This window comes from Phascolarctos cinereus, unplaced genomic scaffold (genome assembly GCF_003287225.1).
Source record: "Phascolarctos cinereus isolate Bilbo 61053 unplaced genomic scaffold, phaCin_HiC Scaffold_5;HRSCAF=322, whole genome shotgun sequence".
NCBI classification, from domain to species: domain Eukaryota; kingdom Metazoa; phylum Chordata; class Mammalia; order Diprotodontia; family Phascolarctidae; genus Phascolarctos; species Phascolarctos cinereus.
Window position 1 is genome coordinate 304,266,523 of NW_027555958.1, and position 20,757 is coordinate 304,287,279.

The 20,757-nt window shown below is 49.3% G+C and overlaps 3 protein-coding genes across 6 annotated transcripts in view; 1 reads left to right on the plus strand and 2 right to left on the minus strand.

Moving 5' to 3' along the window:
* Positions 1 to 64: 64 nt before the first annotated feature.
* On the minus strand, positions 65 to 2,175 carry CCR10 (C-C motif chemokine receptor 10). The gene is made up of 2 exons (XM_020972596.2): positions 2,076 to 2,175; positions 65 to 1,323 (listed from the first exon to the last, which is right to left on the minus strand). The coding sequence occupies exons 1-2, from the start codon at positions 2,097 to 2,099 to the stop codon at positions 262 to 264; spliced, it is 1,086 nt and encodes a 361-aa protein (XP_020828255.1). The 5' UTR covers positions 2,100 to 2,175; the 3' UTR covers positions 65 to 261.
* Positions 2,176 to 2,798: 623 nt separating this feature from the next.
* CNTNAP1 (contactin associated protein 1) lies at positions 2,799 to 20,526 on the plus strand. The gene is made up of 24 exons (XM_078156048.1): positions 2,799 to 2,978; positions 3,561 to 3,662; positions 3,807 to 4,000; positions 4,216 to 4,363; positions 4,876 to 5,079; positions 5,885 to 6,069; positions 6,437 to 6,580; positions 7,080 to 7,341; positions 8,672 to 8,821; positions 9,155 to 9,326; positions 9,817 to 9,923; positions 10,091 to 10,210; positions 10,605 to 10,808; positions 11,838 to 11,994; positions 12,194 to 12,321; positions 12,929 to 13,114; positions 13,829 to 14,050; positions 15,960 to 16,199; positions 16,806 to 17,159; positions 17,368 to 17,495; positions 17,681 to 17,774; positions 18,337 to 18,582; positions 18,693 to 18,740; positions 19,165 to 20,526. Exons 1-24 carry the CDS (start codon positions 2,915 to 2,917, stop codon positions 19,410 to 19,412), a joined length of 4,107 nt encoding a protein of 1,368 aa, XP_078012174.1. The 5' UTR covers positions 2,799 to 2,914; the 3' UTR covers positions 19,413 to 20,526.
* Positions 17,964 to 20,757, minus strand: part of EZH1 (enhancer of zeste 1 polycomb repressive complex 2 subunit) — a 43,082-nt gene continuing 40,288 nt past the window's right edge. For all 4 annotated transcript variants that reach the window (XR_013487226.1, XR_013487225.1, XR_013487224.1 and 1 more), the window contains 2 exons: positions 19,377 to 19,570; positions 17,964 to 19,213 (listed from right to left, as the gene is read on the minus strand). The gene's annotated coding sequence lies outside the window, so the exon portion shown is untranslated. The remainder of the gene's footprint in view (positions 19,214 to 19,376; positions 19,571 to 20,757) is intronic.

Here is a 20,757-nt window from a genome sequence, read left to right on the forward strand (position 1 = left end):
TCATTTCCAAGTTGCTCAATGAAAACCCTAACAGTTGTTGATTGCATCTAATTTTCAGGTAATCTTGCGCTAAATCACGTTTGAATTTTAATTTTAATCTCGAAACAAACAGAAGAAATTGCCTTCCTGTCTCCCAATCCTCTCCTGTGTCATCTTCCTTTCCCCAGTCCCATCCAATCTCCTGCCTTATTCTCCAAACATATATTTATGTATGTATATTATATATATATACATTCCCAGTTCCTCAGGAACAAGAGTCCACTAAAACGAGAGGCTGTGGGTCTCGGTGGGAGCTGAGCATGAAGAAAGACGGGGTCGGCGAGGACAGCGGCCTCGTTGACTGAATCTGTGTCGGAAACACCCACCTCGAAGCAATCTCCTGAGATCCTGGCGAAAGCGAAGCCCTAGGAAGGCGTAAAGTACAGGATTGAGGCCACAACGAGCCAGGGCCAGACCACCGGTCACCAACAGTGCCATATCCTTGCGCTTGCTAGCTGAACAACTTCTCTCTCTGGCAGTCAGCAGGTCTGTGGTGTCCAGCAACAAGGCTAGGCTGTAGGGTAACTGTAGGACCACGAAAGCCACCACCAAGGCCACCACAACACGCAGGGCTCGGCGACGTTCTGGCCCTCTGGCGGCTAACAGTGTCCGTCCCAACAGGGCGTAACAGGCCACCATGACTGCGAGGGGCAGCGCAAAGCCCAGGATCACCTGAGCTACGGCGCTGGCCCCCTTGACTGCCTGGGTCAGACCCTCAGGAAATACCAGTCGGCATCGCCTTTGCCCATCTCTCTGCCCATCTTGGCCATAGAGGAGAGAGGGCAGCGCCAGGAGCAGGGAAAGCAGCCAGATTGCTGCGGAGACCACATGGGTCCTCCCAGGAGCTGGGGGCCTGTGGCCCCCTGGGGAAGCCTGAGCTATGGCCACGTAGCGATCAGCACTTATGCTAGCCAAGAAGAGGAAGCCTGCATGGAAGGAGGCGGAGTAGAGTCCTGAGACTGTTCGGCAGAGAATACTGCCCAGCGTCCATCCCTGCAGAGCTCCGGCTGCTGCGAAGGGCAAGGTCAATGCCAGAAGTAGGTCTGCCAAGGCCAGCTGGAGTAAATGAGCTGAGGTTGGTGAGCGGGCTGCTCGGTGGGCAGCGAGGTGGGTGGCCAAGACAAGGCCATTTCCCGCCAGGCCAAAGGCGGCTACTGTGAGAGAGATACTTGGCTGAAACGCCCTGCTGAAAGACTGGACATCAGCCTTATGGCATAGTTCTGGTAGAGTCACTGAAGGGTACACATCATCACTATCCCCAGAGTAGAGGGTAGACCAGGTGACCTAGGGAAGAAAGGGAGGAGATAGGAATAGATCCGATAAGACCCCCTCCCCCAACACATTTGCTAGCTCCTAAGAGTTGCACCTAACACATTGTAAGCTAGGGGCAGTATTAGGATAGTCTTCTCAAAACTAGCCCAAAACAGAGCTCCCCACGCCAGACCACTGAGTGAGCCGTGTCTAGAAACATAAGGCTCTGGGGCAAATGTGGCTCAATTAGCATTTGTTGATTTGGCTTAATGTTCTATCTCCTTTCTTGGTGGTGGGCCAATAATGCTGGTTACTCATTAGATATCAGACTGGAGCCTCACTGTGGTCTTGGAGGGGGTGGAGTGGGGAATTCTGCTTATTCTGTTTTTGTCTCTGGTTTTCTTTGCCTGTCTTTCTGCTCCTCCCCTCACCCTACCCCCAAGACAGCTGTGCTAACCACTCTTGGCCTGGTTTTCTCCCGGGAATCATTTGACCAAAACGTTAGGGGATTCCCAGGGCTCAGGCTCTTCTGATACCTAACTACTGTCTTGATCAAGGCTCAGTGGTCCTTCTCACCTTCCTATAACCCTTAGATCTAGATGGTTCAAATGTCTGAAAGCAATACTGGTGTCCAGGATCAGAGGCAGTGACAAGAAAAAAAAAAAACATCGACAGCTCCTGCCGAGCTGAGCAGCGCTGGGGGCTACCAATAACTAACCTGTGATCCCTTGCATACCCTAACCCAATCCCCATTTCCATCCCTCTACCCTCATCCCGAGTCCCACCTGTTCCAGTGGTTCAGTCCCCATCTCCCCGTGAAACCGGTTTCTGAGGTGGTCTGGTTGGGGGAGAAGTTAAAACTTGTGGGACAGGAAGGAAGGGGCGGAGAGTGAGGGTGAGGGAGGAGAGGCTAAAGATTAGGGGCCCTTTGGTCCTGTTGTCCCCATCTCTCTCCTCTTTACCCCCCTTTCTTCTGCTTTCTCCACTCCCCCTCCTCCCCTTCCTGTCCCTGATCCAGGCATCCTATCCTCCTTCCAATCTTGACCCCTTGTTCCCCAAACCTCCATCCCGCCTTTTCTCTGAGCCTCCTAATATTGTATGTCCCCTGCCTCTATCTCGCAGATTTTGCCCCCTCCAAGTTATTCTTCAGGAAAGTGCTATGAATTCAGCTATTACTGTTCTTTTCAGAGTCGAATGCACTGTACTTTAACAGAGATGATGCTCTCCTACAGCTTCCCCTATTTTCCAATTCCCCTACTTGCCCTGATCTTTCTGTTTTTCTCTGTATTGTTATCTTCAGAGATTTCCCCGCATCAGCTCCTCTAACCCTCTCTCATCCCATTTCCCGCTTGTCCGTGTTGCGTGCGCGCGCGCGGGGTCCTGGGAAGCGGCGCGTGAGGTGGGAACGCGAACCGGGCGGGGGAGGCTGGGGGATGTAAGAGGAGAAGACAGGGAAAGGCTGGGAGGGGGGAGAGAGGTGAGGGTGGGCAAAAAAAGGGGGGGACAGATTAGGAGAGAGGGAGAAGGGGAGAAGAGGGGAGAAAAGGAGAGAAGACTCTGGATCTTTAAAAATCGCAAGGGAACAACTGAGAGCTGGGCAGAGCCCAGGGCCCTTCTGGGCACCATGGGCACCCCGTTGCTCTGCATTCTGCTTGCAGCGGTCACTGGAGCCAGAGCCTGGGGCTGGTGTGAGTATCGGGCCGGAAGGAGGTGCAGGGAGGATCAGCAACCAGCAACCGAAGGATGCTGGCGGGCGGGTCTGGAATCCAGCCGCATTGCGGTTGAAGAATGGTGGTGGCGTGCCGATAGTATAGAAGGGATTTCTTGAGCCTCCTTCCCAATTTCGAGTCCTTTTCCCTCATGCCTTCCCTCTCTCTCCCTTTCCCAGTGCTTCCGCAATGCAGCTCCCAGACAAGGACCCCAGTTCTTCCGCACCCCTCCCTTCTCTTTCTCTACCCTTTCCCGTAGCTCCCAACCTCCCCTGAGTTCTGGAGCTCTCCGGTCCTAGGTGTCAGGTCTGGTTAGGAAGCCAGATGACTGTTAATCCTCCTAGGCTCTAGGGGTTCTGCTGCAGCAGAGATCAGTGCAGGGTGGGGCAGGCGGGTAGGGCTCCGGTCTCAGACTGACTCTGGACGCAGGGAAGTAGGGGACTCTCTGACCCTTGGGGAAGCAGCACAAGGGGAGGAAGGAAGAGGCACCGACTAAAAGGAGAAAATTCGGTATGGTAGTGGAGGGCCGACACTGATCGCCTCTGATCTCTGGGTCCCCAGATGGCTGTGATGAGGAATTGGTGGCCTCGCTGTATTCTCGCTCGCTGGGAGCCTCTTCCTATTACGGCTTCTTCACTGGGCCCCGCTTCGCCCGGCTCCATGGTGAGGAGTACCGGGGCTCGGGACACAGAATCTCTAGTGCATGCAAGACATCTAAGTGCATGTGTGGGAAATCTCCCTGAGTAAAGTTGGGCGGGTATCAGGTGGCCTCCTGGTATGTGACATGCACTTTCTTGGGGTCTGCAGGCACAAGTGGATGGTCGCCTGCCGTTGGGGACCGGAACCCCTGGCTACAAATTGACCTGATGAAGAAACATAAGATAAGGGCTGTGGCCACGCAGGGCGCCTTCAACTCATGGGATTGGGTCACACGCTATATGCTACTTTATGGCGACCGCGTGGACAGCTGGACGCCTTTTTACCAGCGAGGGCACAATTCGGTATGGGTGGTGGGAGCAGCAAGGCAGTGGGTTGTCCAGCGGAAAACATTCCGGTGTCCCTAGTCCCTAATTTCGGTGCCTCCCTGTCCACCAGGTGGCCCTAGGGTGGGGTCAGCAGGTGGAGGCTAGGGAAAGGTGCCTATAGGACTGTGAGGGGTACAGACTCCGTTATTAACCCTTTCAGGGCTCTCCTCCTCCTCCCTCTCTCCCCCTAGACATTCTTCGGGAACGTGAACGAGTCTGCGGTGGTCCGGCATGATTTCCACTACCATATAACTGCCAGGTACATTCGAATAGTGCCCTTGGCCTGGAACCCACGAGGCAAGATTGGCCTGAGACTTGGACTCTACGGATGCCCTTACAGTAAGGGGGAGCTGAAGAAACGAATATTCTAAGGGTCTCCAAACTTATACGCTTTAGTGGGGGAGGGGGAAGGAAAGAGGGAAAAGGAAGGATGAGCAAAGGAGAGTTCAGTGGAAGAGGTTCAGTTGAGGGCCCCTGAGAACTGGGAGTTCCCTGCCTGTGACTGGAGCCTCTGGGTGGGAGCTGGGGATCGGTATAGACAGTGGATGGGTCTCAATGTTTAAGGGTGCCAACAGTCAGGGAACAGAAAAAGCATGGGGAAATTGGAGGGGACCAGGGACTTGAAGCAGCCCTGGTCTTGGAGCAAGGACAGACTAGGCTTCCTAGCTGATTTCTGACACATACATACTTCTATGATCTGGATGGGTTCCTTAAGCCTCTCAGATTTCTCATCTGTAAAAAGGATCAAATTTATCTCAACTGGGTCTTTGTGAGGGTACAAGATTAGGCCCTGAAAGCATATTGTAAACCTTCCAGTGCTAGATGAAGTCAGCTATTACTGTTCCTTTCAGAATCAGACGTGCTATACTTTGATGGGGATGATGCTATCTCCTACCGCTTCCCCAAGGGGGTGAGCCGCACCCTATGGGATGTCATCGCCTTCAGCTTTAAGACAGAAGAGAAAGAAGGACTCCTTCTGCACTCAGAGGGGATTCAGGGCGACTATGTGACTCTGGAGCTCAAGAATGCTCAATTGTGGATGCACATGAGCCTCGGTGAGTCTACCACCAGGGGCTCCATTCAGGACTGGCTTCCCTAGCTCTAAGCCCAGAACAGGTGAAGCTGTCTCTTCTCCATGTGACCTAGGGAAGATGTCAGCTTTGACTGATCACATGACTTCTGACTTCTCATGCAATCTCCCTTATCCAAAACCAAATCTCTGCTTTTCACTCAGTTCTGCCCTTGGCCTCTTGCTTATATACATATTTTTTTTTTGGTCACTCTGTAGGAACCTCATGGTTCCAATTAGTCCAGGCAACAAGTGAGGTGTCATGGAAGGAGCATGAGGTTTGGAGTTAGAGCTCCTGAGGTTAAAATCCTGCCTTGTTTCCTTGTAGGAGTTTAGAGAAATCACTTCCCACTCACAGCCTCAGTTTCCTCCTCTGTAAAATGACAGAGCTGGACTAACGATCTCTAAGGTCCTTTCTAGTTCTGAATTCTTGTTCTTTTTGTATCCTCAATGCCTAGCACAAAGTTTGGAACAGAGTTAGGAGCTTAATAAATACTTCTTGCTTGATTAATGGGATATGAACACAGTTAATAGTAATATCTAGTGTTTATTTATCTTTTCAAGATTTGCAAAATGCTTCACCAGTATTTTTGCATTTGATCCTCACATTGACCCTGTGAGGTAAGTGCTGTTATCTCCATTTCACAGATAAGGAAACTGAGGTTCAGAGCTGTTAAGTGACTTACCCAGTATCTAAGGCCGGATTTGAATGCAGGTCTTTCTGCATTCACAGTATCTGCCATCACAGCTGCTCTCTTCCTGTCTTCTCCCCCACCCCCCACCCCTTCCAGGTAGCAACCCTATCCATGCCAGCCCCGGCCATACAACTGTATTCGCCGGTGGTGTTCTCAATGATTTGCATTGGCACTACTTGCGGCTGGATCGCTTTGGTAGAGACGTCAACTTGACGTTGGATGGCGAGGTGCAGCGATTTCTGCTCAATGGCGACTTTGAGAAGCTAAACCTAGAGACAGAGGTGATGGGGGGAAAAGGGGGAGGAATACCGAGGAATGTGGGGGGCAAGGGTAGAATCCCACTTTCTGAAGGTGGAGGGGGGTTCAAAGATACTAATCGGGGCAGGTGGAGAAGAGACACGAGGGGGTCCATTTTAAGAAAGGGTGTGGCGGGGACACCCATAGAGTTGGGGCACTACGTGTGTAAACACGAGTGTTGGAGTGTGCATGTGACAAATCCTATAAATTTAGGATGCTATTGGGGAGCAATTTTCTCCGCTGAAGGCCCATCCTGGGTGGGTAGAAATCCTAGACTTGGGATGGGTACGAAAACTGGGGTGATTTGAGGTGACTGACACCCTGGCACTGGTACGCATCATTTTCCTGCAGATGTTTATAGGAGGTATAGTCAGGGCTAGGCAGAAGAACCTTGCTTACCGGGAAAATTTTCGCGGCTGCATGGAAAATATAATCTTTAACCGAGTCAACATCGCCGACTTGGCTGTCCAGGGTCATTCTCGGATCTCTTCTGAGGCCAGTATGGGGGAGAATTTGGAGAGGGCAGGAGAGTAGGGGACACACGGGACTCCATATAGGGCTTGAGGACCGTAAGGGAATATGGGGGAGATGGGAAGGAAGAGAATAGGGTCACGCCCTGAGCCGCTCTTACTCCCCTGGAGGGAGGCGGTCTCCTAGGCTACCATATCGATCTGCCATCAGGATCGATAGAGGCTGACTCAGCTCCGTCTTCTCTCAAGCCACAACAAATAGCAGACGGGGAGGGGGAGGGGTGATGGTGGGAATGACTTTCCCCTTCCCCGCTAATATCTCCTATGGAGGGTGTGTCCAGAAGCAGGCAGTGAACCAATTTTCCCCCTCCCCACCCTGATCCCTGACCGCCTAGAGGAAAAACTGAGTCAGAGGGCAAGAGGACAGGAAAGCGGTGGAAGCATCATCCAGGCCCTGCCAGTTGTCAGAAACTCGCAGATGCCTGCGCTAATGGGGTCTGGTTTTCGCATTCTCGTCGCTATAGGGCAAGGTAGCTTTCCGGTGCTTGGATCCCGTCCCGCACCCTATCAATTTCGGCGGCCCACACAACTTCGTGCAGGTGCCCGGCTTTCCCCGCCGCGGGCGCTTCGCTGTTTCCTTTCGTTTTCGGACCTGGGATCTGACGGGGCTGCTGCTCTTCTCCAGCCTGTCCGACGGGCTAGGCCACGTGGAGCTGATGCTCAGTGATGGGCAGGTCAATGTGTCCATTGCTCAACCTGGGCGCAAGAAACTACAGTTTGCTGCGGGTGCGGGCGGCAGGGGAGGGGTTTGGGCGGGGGAGGGAAAGAGAGCTGGGGTAGAGGGGGAAGGAAGGTGTCCCAGGACACCTTCAGCTCCAGAGCATTCCTACCTGGTCCTAGATGAGGGGGCGTGGTGTCCTCCTCTTCAGTCCCTAAGGGGGCTCGATGTGGTGGAAAGAGCCCAGGTGTCAGAAGAACAAGATTAGTTAGTCCTATTCAGTATGCTCTTGAGGAAATCTTTTAAAGTCTCTGAGTCTGATTGGAAAAATAGGCATAATACCATTTGTATTACTTACCAGAGTTGTTATAGGAAAGCATTTTAAAGATGCCACACATGCATTACTACTATTATTGTTAATATTATGACAGGCAGTCAGGTGTGGTAGAGAATGACTTGGACTCAGGAAAACCTAGGTCCAAGACCTGCTTCTGATTCGTATTGGTCGTAGCCTCAGGCAACTCTCTGTGACTATGAGTTGTGGAGAAGTTACTGATTAACTGATATTTCCATACTGGGAGTTCCCTAAATCAGTGAAATCACAGATCTTGTCTTGTTTTGTTTTGTTTGGGGGGGGGTAGGAAATCTCTGCCTTGTTTACGATTTATTCTCTGAAAAATATTCTAGTGCTACTACGTCAGTCATCAAGGGAGTGAGAATGGGAGAAGACTTCTAAGAATCAGGGCATCTGGCTTTTCAAACCTTGTCTCTGTCCTAACTAGTTGCGTGCACTTACACAAAACTTCCTCTGCACCATAGATTTAGGGCTTTAATAAGGGATCTTCGAGGTCATTCCCCTCCCCTCTCAATTTAGGTGAGGAAATCCACCCACAGAGGTTAATTAAATTGTCCAAGGTCAACCAAGTTCAGGAGTAAATTAGACTGGGGAGTTTGTGTTTTATCCTTGAAGCATAGGAGCCTCTAAGGTTTTTGAAGAGAAGAGTGACATGGTCAGATCTCTGTCTTAAGAAAATTATTCTGGCTGCCATGTGGAGTATAAATTGATGAGGGGAGAGACTTGAAACAAGAAGACTGATAAGAGGTTAGTGCAATAATCCAGGCAAGAGAGAGTGAGAGTCTGAACTAGAATGGTGGCTATGTGAGTGGAGGAAAAAGAAGAGATTAAAGAGAAGTTATAGAGGTAGAACCAATAAAGCTTTAGCTGATTAGAGACACCATGAGTGAGGGAGACAGGAGTTGAGGAAGACTGAAGAAATCATACTTACATTGCCTATCTCAAGGGGCTGTTTAGTGACTATGATGAATATAAAGCACTATCTGATTATGACCTATTGGGAGTATTCCCTGTGATTTTCGGTCTCTCCTCTCTGCCTGAAGGATACCGCCTCAATGATGGGTTCTGGCATGAGGTGAATTTTGCAGCACAGGAAAACACAGCCGTCATCAGCATAGATGATGTTGCTGGGGCTGAATTCCGGGTCTCTCATCCCCTTCAGATTCGTACTGGGATTTCATACTTTTTTGGGGGTGAGTGGTAGCCAAAATTGTCAACCTCTTGCCCCCGCCCCCACAGACATCCAGGAGAATTCACAAATAGTACAGGGGGTTTTCCCAATGGCCTTGACCCCACAAGGTTGGGTTTTTTTCCCCATTGCCACCTGAAGGCATTTCCCCTCTCTAATGCAGTATCTCCTTCTCTGATGTTTGTGTACATGTGCATCTATAGGTGTGTATAAGGGGTGAGAGGTGGGGAATGGTGGGTCCCATATTATTTAGTCTTCCCTGCCTCCTTCCCCTCCAGGGGAGAGCAGATGGTTGCTTGTTTCAGGGGTTGGTCACAGAGATGTTTGGTTGATCCAGGTTGTCCCAAACCAGCTGGCCTCTGGGGTTGCCATTCCAACCAGACTGCATTCCATGGCTGCATGGAGCTGCTTAAGGTGGATGGGCAGCTAGTCAACCTGACTCTGCTGGAATTCCGTCGGCTTGGAAGATATGCTGAGATCCTTTTTGACACATGTGGCATCACTGACAGGTGCATAGAAGCCTACCTTTCACAGAAGAGGCCAATTTCCCCAAACCCTCCACCAAAGTTTCAAAATGGAAGTGACTGACCATGCTCTCTTCCTGCCCCCACTCTCAAGATGCATTTCTACCACCTCCCCTTATAGGATGACTCTTCTTTCTGTCTTGTCCCTACCTCAAAGTGACATATGCAGTGGGGCCAATGGGGCATATGCCCCATTGTACCTGGGAGAGGAGTGGGGTACTGGGAACCTGTCTCACTTGTCTTTTTGGTAGGAATAAGGTAGAAGCAGCAGTGGCCTGAATTCCCAGGCACTCTGCCACACCTTGCCTTGACCCTGGGCAGAGTGTTGTTCTACCCTGGCTAATTATTCTGTTTCTAGTGTGGAAATAGAAAAGTTATATTGGGTGAAGGGAACCTGAGGAGAACCTTCCCTTTCTCTCACCTTATTTCCCATGATGACCCCACTTTTCTGCCGGGTGCTATCCCATATCCCCAGGTGCTTCCCAAACCCGTGTGAACATGGAGGCCGCTGCTATCAGTCCTGGGATGACTTCATTTGCTACTGTGACCTGACAGGCTACAAGGGGGAAATCTGCCACCAGCGTGAGCCAGGCGGTCAAGGAAGGGTGGGGTGATGAGAGCATCAGAGAATGATGTTTTTGATGAGTAGAACATATGGGGAAGGGAGCTGGGAACAAGGGTGCTTGGGGGTGGGCAGAAGCTGTTTCTCTAGGCTCTCTCACTCTGGGCTTGTCTCTCCACTCTACCAGCCCTGTACAAAGAATCATGTGAAGCCTATAGGCTCAGTGGGAAGACCTCCGGGAATTTCACCATTGACCCTGATGGCAGTGGCCCATTAAAGCCATTTGTTGTGTACTGTGACATTCGAGGTAGGCGGGTCATTGGGCTAGCTAGGGAACCTGAAGTGGTATTATGGGTCAGGATGGGGAGAAGGCAGAGATGGCTGTAGTGATAGGAGATGGGGAATGGTGGTTTGGCTAGAACAGCTGGGTTAGATTGGAAGCCGGGAGGTAGATTCTGGGAGGGCAAGTCAAAATTTAGTAATCCAGTTTTACAGACAACTGCTAGCCTTCTAGCCCCTTCCAGTCCTAGTCCCAACTCCAGCCAGGATACCATGAATCAAACCCATACCAGGGAGCCTGTTCTATCCTCGTCACATTCCAATTATTCCTCTATAATTCTGAATGTGGGAAATGAAAAGGTATCAAGAAGCCTCATCTTCAGAGAGAGGCCACCCACTCTCACTCTCACCCCAACTCCCAGAGAATCGGGCATGGACAGTGGTACGCCATGATCGGCAGTGGACAACTCGAGTGACAGGCTCAAGCCAGGAGCGCCCATTCCTGGGGGCTATCCAGTACTGGAATGCATCCTGGGAGGAGGTCAGTGCACTGGCCAATGCCTCTCAACATTGTGAGCAGTGGCTTGAATTCTCTTGCTATAACTCCCGGCTGCTCAACACTGCAGGTGAGAGAAGATACAATGAAAAGAACAATAAACAGCATGTTATTGGAGGAATCTTAGTGGTAGTCTAGGTCAGCATTTTCTGAACCATTTTTTTTTTGGTGGCATGGCCTATTTTTTGGCAGTTTGGGGAAGCCTGTGAAAGGAACTCCTCTCAGAATGAAATTCTTATGCCATAACATAAAATATATAGGATTACAGAGGAAACTAATTACATTGACTATGTATTGATATAATAGTTATATATTATCTGTATGTTGATATACAGTTATATTGTTAGCCATATTGGAAATACAGTTATCAAAATATTAGAGCAAATTTATAGACCTCAGGTTAAGAATCACTGATCTAGTCCTACCCCTTATCTTTACAGAGGTGAAAAACTGGGTGACAGAGAGGTAAAGTGATTTACCGAAAGTTGCAATGAGAGTTAGTAGCCAAGCCAGGATTAGACCCTAAGGCCCCTGACTCCTGTTGCTGATATTATTCCTTTGTGTCCAGCTCTTAGTGACCCCGTGGACTTGTCTATTGGGTTTTCTTGGCAAATATACTGGAGTAGTTTGCCATTTCCTTCTCCAGTGTGCCTCCATTTTACTGATGAGGAACTGAGGCAAATAGGGGTTAAGTGACTTACCCAGGGTCACACAGCTCGTACATGTCTGAGGCCAGATTTGAACTCAAGTCTTCTTGACTCCAAGCCCAGAGCTCTATGCACTGCACCATCTAGGCTGCCCACCTGACTCTGTCCAGTGCTTTTTCTGCTCTCTCTTCTAGTGGAGCGTTAGCAGGGGTGGTGGCTGAGGAGGGTTACTCAGTATGATTAATGACATGAACAGGAGGGTAATAGGAAGACTGAGGGAAGATTATGGAGGACTGGAAGTATGTGTGTGTGTGTGTGTGTGTGTGTGTGTGTGTGTGTTGTGGGGAAGTATGGTAGACAGAGAAAGAGGAGGGTTGGGTGGGGATATCTAGGAAGACTAAAAGACAACAGTACCTAGAGAACTCACCTTCACTCCTTTTCCACATCTCCAGGCGGCTACCCCTTCAGCTTCTGGATAGGTCGGAATGAGGAGCAGCATTTTTACTGGGGGGGATCTCAGCCTGGGATCCAGCGCTGTGCCTGTGGTCTAGACAAGAGCTGCGTGGATCCCACCCTGTATTGCAACTGTGATGCTGATGAACCCCAGTGGTGAGGATGGTAGAGGTGGCTTGGAATCCTGAAGAGCCTCAGGGGCCTCCAGGGGATGCAAGGAGACTTGAAAAAGTCTAGAGCTCATTCACTTATTCAATGAGCATTTATTAAATACTTAAAAATACAGTCCCTTTACTTGGGGGCTAGCCTGACATCCCCTGCCTCCATTTCTCACCCTCGGTCCTCTGCCCCGCAGGAGAACAGACAAAGGACTGCTGACCTTTGTGGACCACCTACCCGTTATGCAGGTGGTTGTTGGTGATACTAACCGATCCAACTCAGAGGCCCAGTTCTTCCTGAAGCCTCTCCGTTGCTATGGCGACCGTAAGTAACAGGCTGGCAAATGGGCATTTCTTCAGTTCTCAAATCCAAGCTGTCTGACCAAAGTTTTCTCCATGGTCCCTAAGTTTTCTTGTGACTCTTCATTTATTTATTTTTTGCTTTTTGGCTAGGCAGTGGGGTTAAGTGACTTGCCCAGGGTCACACAGCTAGTAAGTGTCAAGTGTCTGAGGCCACATTTGAACTCAGGTCCTCCTGACTCCAAGGTGGGAGCTCTATCTAGATGGAGTTGCGCCATCTAGCTACCCCTTCCTGTGACTCTTAACTCTGCTCAATACCCCGTGTCTTTTCTGTATCTCCTTCCACTGATACCTCTCCCATCTCTGGGGCCTTCCATCCCAAATAGAAGACTATTTCTACCCATATATTGGATTCACCATGTTCTGATGACATCCACCCTCCCAACTTCTCACTATCCCCCCCCACCCCATTTCTCCTTTGACTCTGGTGTCTCTATCCTCTTCCCTTATCTCCCATGTCCCTCTCACTCCTCGTAGTTCTCTCTCATCCTTTGTTTCTTCAGGTGCTTCCTAAGAAACTCTGATGATTCTCTGTTCTATCACCACTTTGCTTTTCTCTCTGTGCCCCTCAGGGAACTCCTGGAACACCATCTCTTTCCACACTGGTGCTTCGCTGCTCTTCCCTCCCATCCGTGCCAACTACAGTCTTGATGTCTCTTTCTATTTCAAGACCACAGCGGATTCAGGTGTCTTCCTAGAGAATAAGGGAGGCCGCCCCTGCCAGTGGCGACGACCATACCTTCGGCTAGAACTCAACAGTGAGTGGGTTATGATAAGGAAGGAGGTATGTGAAGGATACAGGGAGTGATGCAGGAAACAAGGACAAGGATCATGTTAGGGATATGATTGAGGCCTTGGGGAAAGACTGGGTGGGGAATGGAATGAGGGAAAAAAGAGTTTACAGTCAGAAGGGGGTTGAGAGATCTAGTCCAATGGTTCTCAAACTTTTTGACTATGAGAAGCAACATTAAATTGTGAGGCACCAGTGCTTCAGTGCCTCACCCAGCTGTGAGTATTACATACGTGACAGTGATTGTTGTATTGGTAACTATCGATTGAGAAAATACTTGACCCAGTAGGGATCTCTTGTAATCACTCTTTGACCCAGAAGTGGAGAACCAAGGATCTGGTCCAACTCCCTCATTTTAGAGATGAGGAGAAATTGGCATTTCAGTGGTAAGAAGAAATTGGCCAATTTTTGGCCCAACTCTTATGGGTCAGAGACTTGTCCAAAATAACAGAAGAGAAATTAAACTAAACCTAGCTCTAAATAGAGATATGCCAGGATAGGGAAGGTTGGGGGTCTGGGTTTGTGGCTACATCTGGTAGGATTTTGTGAGGTGTTTGGAGAGGTTAAGGGGTGAACATGTGATGAAATCTTCAGGAATCTGGGAGGATCCTAGCAGTTGGAATTGGAAGGGGATCGAGAGGTAACTTGGTTGTGATTCCTTCCTCTTCTTCCCATGCTCTAGCCTCTCGAGATGTAGTTTTTGCCTTTGATGTGGGAAACGGTGATGAAAACCTCACAGTCCACTCAGAGGACATGGAATTTAATGATGATGAATGGCATCTGGTCCGGGCTGAGATCAATGTGAAACTGGCCCGGCTCCGAGTTGACCATCGGCCTTGGGAGATTCGGCCAATGCCCCTCCAGACCTACATCTGGCTAGAGTATGAACAGCCTCTTACTGTTGGTGAGCAGGAACCCCCGTTTCTAGAACTAAAGCAGTCTCTCATCTTATTCATAAGCAAGCTCTATACTTTCTAGCATCTCAGTTTCTAGACTCCTCTGTTTATGACTAGTCAAAGTCCCTTCTCATTCACTAGAAGTAGGGTCCTTCCTTCTATATCACCTCTGTTCTTCACCTAGTCACCAACTCCAGTCCTCATAGAGGATCAAAGAACCATAGATTTAGATCTGGAGGAGAACTCAGAGGTCATCTAGTCCAATTATTTCATTTTATAGATAGGAAACCCAGAGGTTTGGTATTTGCCCAAGGTCCCCTGTGTGGTCAGATCTGGGACTGGCTCTACATCTTCTGACTCTAGATGAAGCTTTTTTTCCACAGTACCACGTTGTCTTCTCTTGATCCTTTCCCTTCCTATCATCCTATCCACCTTGTGAAGGCACATGGGCCCCACCAAATCTATGGATCATTTCCAGATTTACTCTAGAGGACCTTCCCATAATTCTTTTTAAAATTCCATTTATATGTGGCATTGGACCAATTTGAACCCCTATGACTCTGTTGCCTTTGCTACATCCCCAGAGGAGGGTGGTCACCACTAGAATATCTTGAGCTTTGGATACCTGGGATGGCTCTTTTCTCTGGAACACAAGCCGCAGGTAGGATAGCTAGGTGGCACAGTGAATAGAGCACTGGGCTTGGAACCAGGAAAATTCATCTTCATGAATTCAAATCTGGCCTCAGACACTTACTAGCTGTGTGACCCTGGGCAAGTCACTTAACTCTATTTGCCCCAGTTTTCTCATCTATAAAATGATCTAGAGAAGGAAATGGCAAACCACTTCGGTATCTTTGCCAAGAAAACCCCAAAATGGAGTCATGGAGAGTTGGACATGACTGAACAACAACCACAAATCACAGATGGGTTTTTAAAAGCCGGAACTGTTTACAAATATGTGGAAAATGATCCACAAAATTAATGGATAGCTAGTTAGTTGACTAGTCTGGCTGACTTGCAGTAAGCTTCCTAGTCTTAGCTAAAAGAAGCAGGCCTAGGATCCATGAGGCTAGACTGGCATCTTTGGCCAGGAGAGATATGAAGTAGCTAAGTGCCACAGTGGATAGAGTTGTGAGGCTTGGAGTCAGGAAGACGTGAATTCAAATCTAGCCTCAGACACTTACTAGCTGTGTGATCCTGAGCAAGTCACTTAACCTCCCTCAGTCTCAGTTTCCTCATCTGTAAAATGGGGATAATAGTATCACCTATCTACCAGGGCTGTTGTGAGGATAGTGTTTGTATTTTTAAACCTTAAAGTGCTATATAAGTTGCTAACTATTATTATTATGCAGTACCTTCTTTTTCCAGTTTTCCATCGGACTTTTCTTTCTCTGCCAGAGATGCCTATGTGAGACCTTCATCCTGCCCCTCTATAACCCAGCTATAGTTTGTCCATTATGTAGTCACTGATGTATCATATCTTTAGAGTAGAAAGAAGCCTTAGAGTTCATCTGTTCCAAATCCTCTCATTTTACAGATAAACAAACTGAGATGCACAGAAATTAAACGACTTCCCCAAGGTCACACAGTTAGCAAGTAGCAGAACAGGGACCTGGACCCTGATTCTCTCATTCTAAAGCCAGTGCTGTTTCTACTACAGCAGACTGGCTTTCCATTATTATTATTTCCATTATTTCTATTAGCTCCTCGTGAGGCTTCAGCTCAATTAATTACCAAGGCTCTCTGGGAATATTCAGAGAATATAAACCACCTATGCTTATTTTTTTTTCTATGTTTCTGTCCCAGAAGCACAGAAGAAATATCTCATCAGATCCTTTCTCTCTCTCTAGCTCTTAGCTCACTCCTCTTTCCCAATCTGAACACTTCCAGGTTTTCTCATGATTTTTGCTCCTGTAGGCTCTGCAGAGCACAAGAGGCGTCCCTTCCTGGGCTGCTTACGGGCAATGCGCCTAAATGGAATTACCTTGAACCTGGAGGGCCATGCCAATGCCTCAGAGGGCACCTCACCCAACTGCACAGGCCGCTGTCTTCACCCAAAGCTCCCCTGTTTTCATGGTGGACGGTGTGTGGAACGGTACAGCTACTATACATGTGACTGTGATCTCACAGCCTTTGAAGGGCCATACTGCAACCATGGTCAGTGGAGGGGGGTCACGTTGGGATCTTGGGGGATAAGGGGCAGCTACAGAGGGCTAGATGGGAGGGGAGTACATAGCACAAAGCATCCTTTTTGAGAATTGAGTGGAGGGAGTTAGAGCCATCCCCAGGTCGGGTATTTCTCCTGGGCCCCATGCTCTGGAAAAGCTATCAGCAATTTGGTGATGTGGCAGCAGTGGGCTGGGGATAGGACAATCAATTGTTCCCCTAAAAGGCCTAAAGTCTCATGTGCCTGCCTCCCAAGAAATACACATTTTCAATTTCGCCATCAGCAAGGCATAAGAGTAGGACTAGAGCTTATGCAATGTGATTGTATCTCCCCTAGTCTACCTTTGAGTAGCCATTGGGATGCAGGGGGTGGAGAGGTCTAACTTAGTAGTGACGTAAGTGGGAGGAGATTGTCACTGAGGGCAGAGAAAGGGAAATTGACATGGTAGAGGGGCATGAGGGGGGCATAAAAAGGAAAGGTAGAAAGACTAAGAGAATTAAAATGGAGGTGGGCCGTGAGAAGTGTCCTGATTTAATAAGCATGGCATCTTGTGAGCATGGGGTGGAGGAAGGCTCTGACATGCCACCTGTCCCTAGACATCGGCGGGTTCTTCGAGGAAGGTACCTGGGTGCGCTATAACCTGCAGTCCGCTCTTCGCTCCGCCGCTCAGGAGTTTTCTCACATGCTGAGCCGCCCGGTGCCTGGCTATGAGCCTGGCTACGTCCCTGGCTATGATACCCCTGGCTACGTGCCTGGGTATCATGGCCCTGGTTACCAGGTCCCTGACTACCCTCGGCCTGGTCGGCCGGTGCCTGGCTATCGGGGGCCGGTCTACAACGTCACCGGTGAGGAGGTCTCTTTCAGTTTCAGTACTACCTCCGCGCCAGCAATCCTACTCTATGTTAGCTCCTTTGTCCACGATTACATGGCCGTGCTCATCAAGGAGGATGGTGAGTTCTCTGTGGGCATCCTGCACGTTCCTCAGTTATTCCAGATGCTCCTCAGTATCTCCTGTCATTGCTTCATCCAACCCAGGGACCAATTTCCCCTTTCTCCCTAGGTACTCACAGGGGATGGGGATAGCCGCGCATGGGGAGGGTGTTGGCTACCCAGGTTGGGGGGGGGTGGTGTTATGTTGGCAGCTCCCCTCCCCTGCAGGGACCCTGCAGCTGCGTTACCAGTTGGGTACTAGCCCTTATGTGTATCCACTGACCACCCGGCCAGTCACTGATGGTCAATCCCACAGCATCAATATCACCCGTGTCTACAGAAGCCTCTTTATCCAGGTAGGTAAAGGAGGAGGGGAGTGTCATGGGGGGGGGGGGGGGTGGGGCGGCAAAGCATTAGCTGGGCAAGGGCTGGGATCAATTTAGGAGAATCTTTCAAACGGGTCGACATTAGTTGGATGAAGTTAGGAGTCTCTATTTGGCCTACCCCTGAGATTGTGTGTGTTTTGTCTGCCATATTCCAGGTGGATTATTTCCCCTTGATGGAACAGAAATTCTCACTGCTGGTGGATAGTCAGTTGGACTCACCAAAGGCCTTGTACCTGGGGCGTGTTATGGGTAAAGTGTTATGGGGACTTTGCAGTTAGGAAATGGATGGCCAGGGAGCTAAGACCGAGAAATCTTGGGAACCTGGGGAAAGAGTCACAACTAATAAAGAACGAGTTATGAAGAGACCAGGGAGAAGAGGCATGACTAGGGGAGAGCAACTAGGGCCTTGTCCCAGGGCAACAAAGTTTAGATGGCTGGTAGCATTGATGTTCCTTTAATAGCATAAAAATTAATCAGTTTAGCACCTAATTTGCAAGAAAAATTAGTTAAAATACAAAGTTGCTTGATAGTAAGTGCTTCCTTCCACTTTCTGCTATACCCCAGGCAAGCCCCACATGCCTACCATGGTAGTACACTTATTGGGTTTGGGGGTCTCTACCCAAAAGGTATGTCATCTGTGGGGTTGTCTCTTCACCCTGCAACTGAATTTTTCTTTAAAAGTTGATTTGAGGGTGTTATTTTTTTTTTGTTCAGTGCCGAGTCTGAAAAATACTAGTTACAGCTCTGCCAGGAAGTGAACATTGCCCTCCTTTCACTAGGGATTTGCGTCTTTCTTTTCTTCAACCTCCAGAGACAGGAGTGATTGATCCTGAGATCCAGCGCTTCAACACACCAGGCTTTTCAGGTTGCCTCTCAGGTGTTCGCTTCAACAATGTGGCCCCACTCAAAACCCATTTCCGGGGTCCCCGTCCATTTCCCCGTGAGATATCTGAAGCGCTTCGTGTTCAGGGGGATCTGGCCGAATCCAACTGTGGTGCTATGCCACATTCTGGCCTTGAGGTGCCACCTGAGCTTGATCCTTGGTACCTGCCACCGGGTATGTGTCCCAGGGCAGGGAGGAGGGGAAGGGGCTTCCTCCTGAGAAGGAAGGATAGTTCGTGTTGGTCCCTAGGCTTTCTTGTGACTAGGTATCTCATTCTCTTACAGATTTCATCTACTATCATGATGATGGCTGGGTTGCTATCATCATAGGCTGTGAGTAGCAGTTACTTGTTTCAAATACTACCTCTAACATATGATCCCTGTTCCTTAGTGCTCATAACCTGAAGGTCTAGAGATCACATGGAGAGGCTGGAAAGAGCTACAGTAAAAGTTCAGGGAATGGGATCATTTGAGGGTTGGGGTTTTTTAAAGAGTGTGAAGATTTATTATTAACTTTTACTGCTCAGATGAAAACCATCTCTATCTAGGAGTGGGATGGCATGGAGTAAGAAGCTGGCATGAGGAGTAGAGTTTGGGGTGAACACCATAAGTTGGGGAATGAAGATATTAAGTCTCTAATCGCCAGGAAGTCAATTCCTCCAAGGGTTAAGGAATAGTTATAGTTTTAGTGCAGGTTGGAAAGATATGTACACATAAAATGCCCAAGACCCACAATAATCTTTTCCTTTTCCTCCAGTTGTGGTGACTCTCTTGCTACTGGGGCTGGTGGGACTGTTGGTCCTCTTCTACCTGCAAAATCATCGATACAAGGGTTCTTACCACACCCATGAGCCCAAGGCCACTCATGATTACCAAGCTGCTACCAAGACACCTTTACCCCCTTCTACTCCTGCCCGGGTCCCTGTCCCCCAGCCCCCCACCCCTGCAGCTGCCATTCGGGACCAGAACCTACCCCAGATTCTGGAGGAGGCCCGTTCTGAATAAACCAGAGGAGGGGCCTATGGGATAATATTCCTCTCCCCGGACATCCTCCTCCCTTTGTTCTTGCCTCCAATCAAGGGCATCAGGACTCCTTCCCTTGAGTCGGTTCTGTCCACCTAGAGGAAAGCTCTTCCTGTCCACTTTCACAGGCGGAGCTGCAGCTGGGACCAAAGGGAGAGGCAGAGCTTCACTGCCTCTAGCCAAATGCCCATACCTTTCCTTGTCTTATCCACCCTCCCCCAACCCCCACTCACTCAGGCTCCTGGCCCCGTGCCTGCCTGGCAGGAGATGTTTGGGGTGGAGATAGGCATAGGTGCCTCCCACCATCTCTGCCCTACCCCATCTCCAGCTGCTGCAAGGGATTAACAACTGTGTGCAGGGGAAGATTATCTGCTTCCCCCGACATACACAATCTCAGCAGGGGCAGATGTGGGGGTTACCCAGGATATGGGGGGACGAGGCTGCTAAATCATTTCCCCAAGCCTCCCCCTATCCTGCAGGACGCCTTCTATTGGCTTCCAGCATAGTAGGGGGTGAGGTGCTCTCCCTTCCCCAACCTACCCCCTTTTTAAATAAGGAGTCCACAGGGATTCAGCTTGGCACCTTAGCACCCCTGCTACTTCATACGCTTCAGTCAAAGCCATAAGCCAGAACATGCAAGGTAGAGAAATTTAGGCAGACCCTTCAATAACCTTTTATCTCCCTCCCACTTCCCCATGGATGTGCAATAACTTTAGTGTCTGCTTAAAGGCCCATACCACTCTCCAATGCATGAGAGCACCCCTTCCTCCTATGCTCAGATGCTGCTTCATGTGCCCAGGAGATCATGTTCTTTATACATTTTTTGTTGCAAAGCCTCTCCAAAATATCTCTATATTACAGTAATTTTTTAAATTCTTGGTTTATATATAAAAACAAAAACAAACCTAGTCAAGCATTCTGTCCCATGTTGTACCCTGTGGTCTGTAGTTTGCTCCTATTATGCTGGATGTATCAAAAGTTTTGCTGGTCACTCCCCCAACCTGGACCTCTCCTCTCCATACTAAGACAGACCCTGTTGTGTTGACAGAGACTCAGAGAGCTGTTCCAATAAAGAGAGTGACAGAGCTGGTCTTCATGTGGTGGCAGATGCTATAGTTGTTGGGGAGAGGAGTGGGAGCAGGACGAAGTGCATGATAGTGGGGAGGGGTGAATCCAGGACCCCTTTCAAGCAGAATGCCATTGATCCTATCAGAGTTATGACTCAGGACTCCATTCCCATATAATCTCTTGAGGACATGGGACCTCACCCAGGGCAGAGGACACTGGAATCCACCAATCTGAGCTGTGCACACATTCCCCACCATTT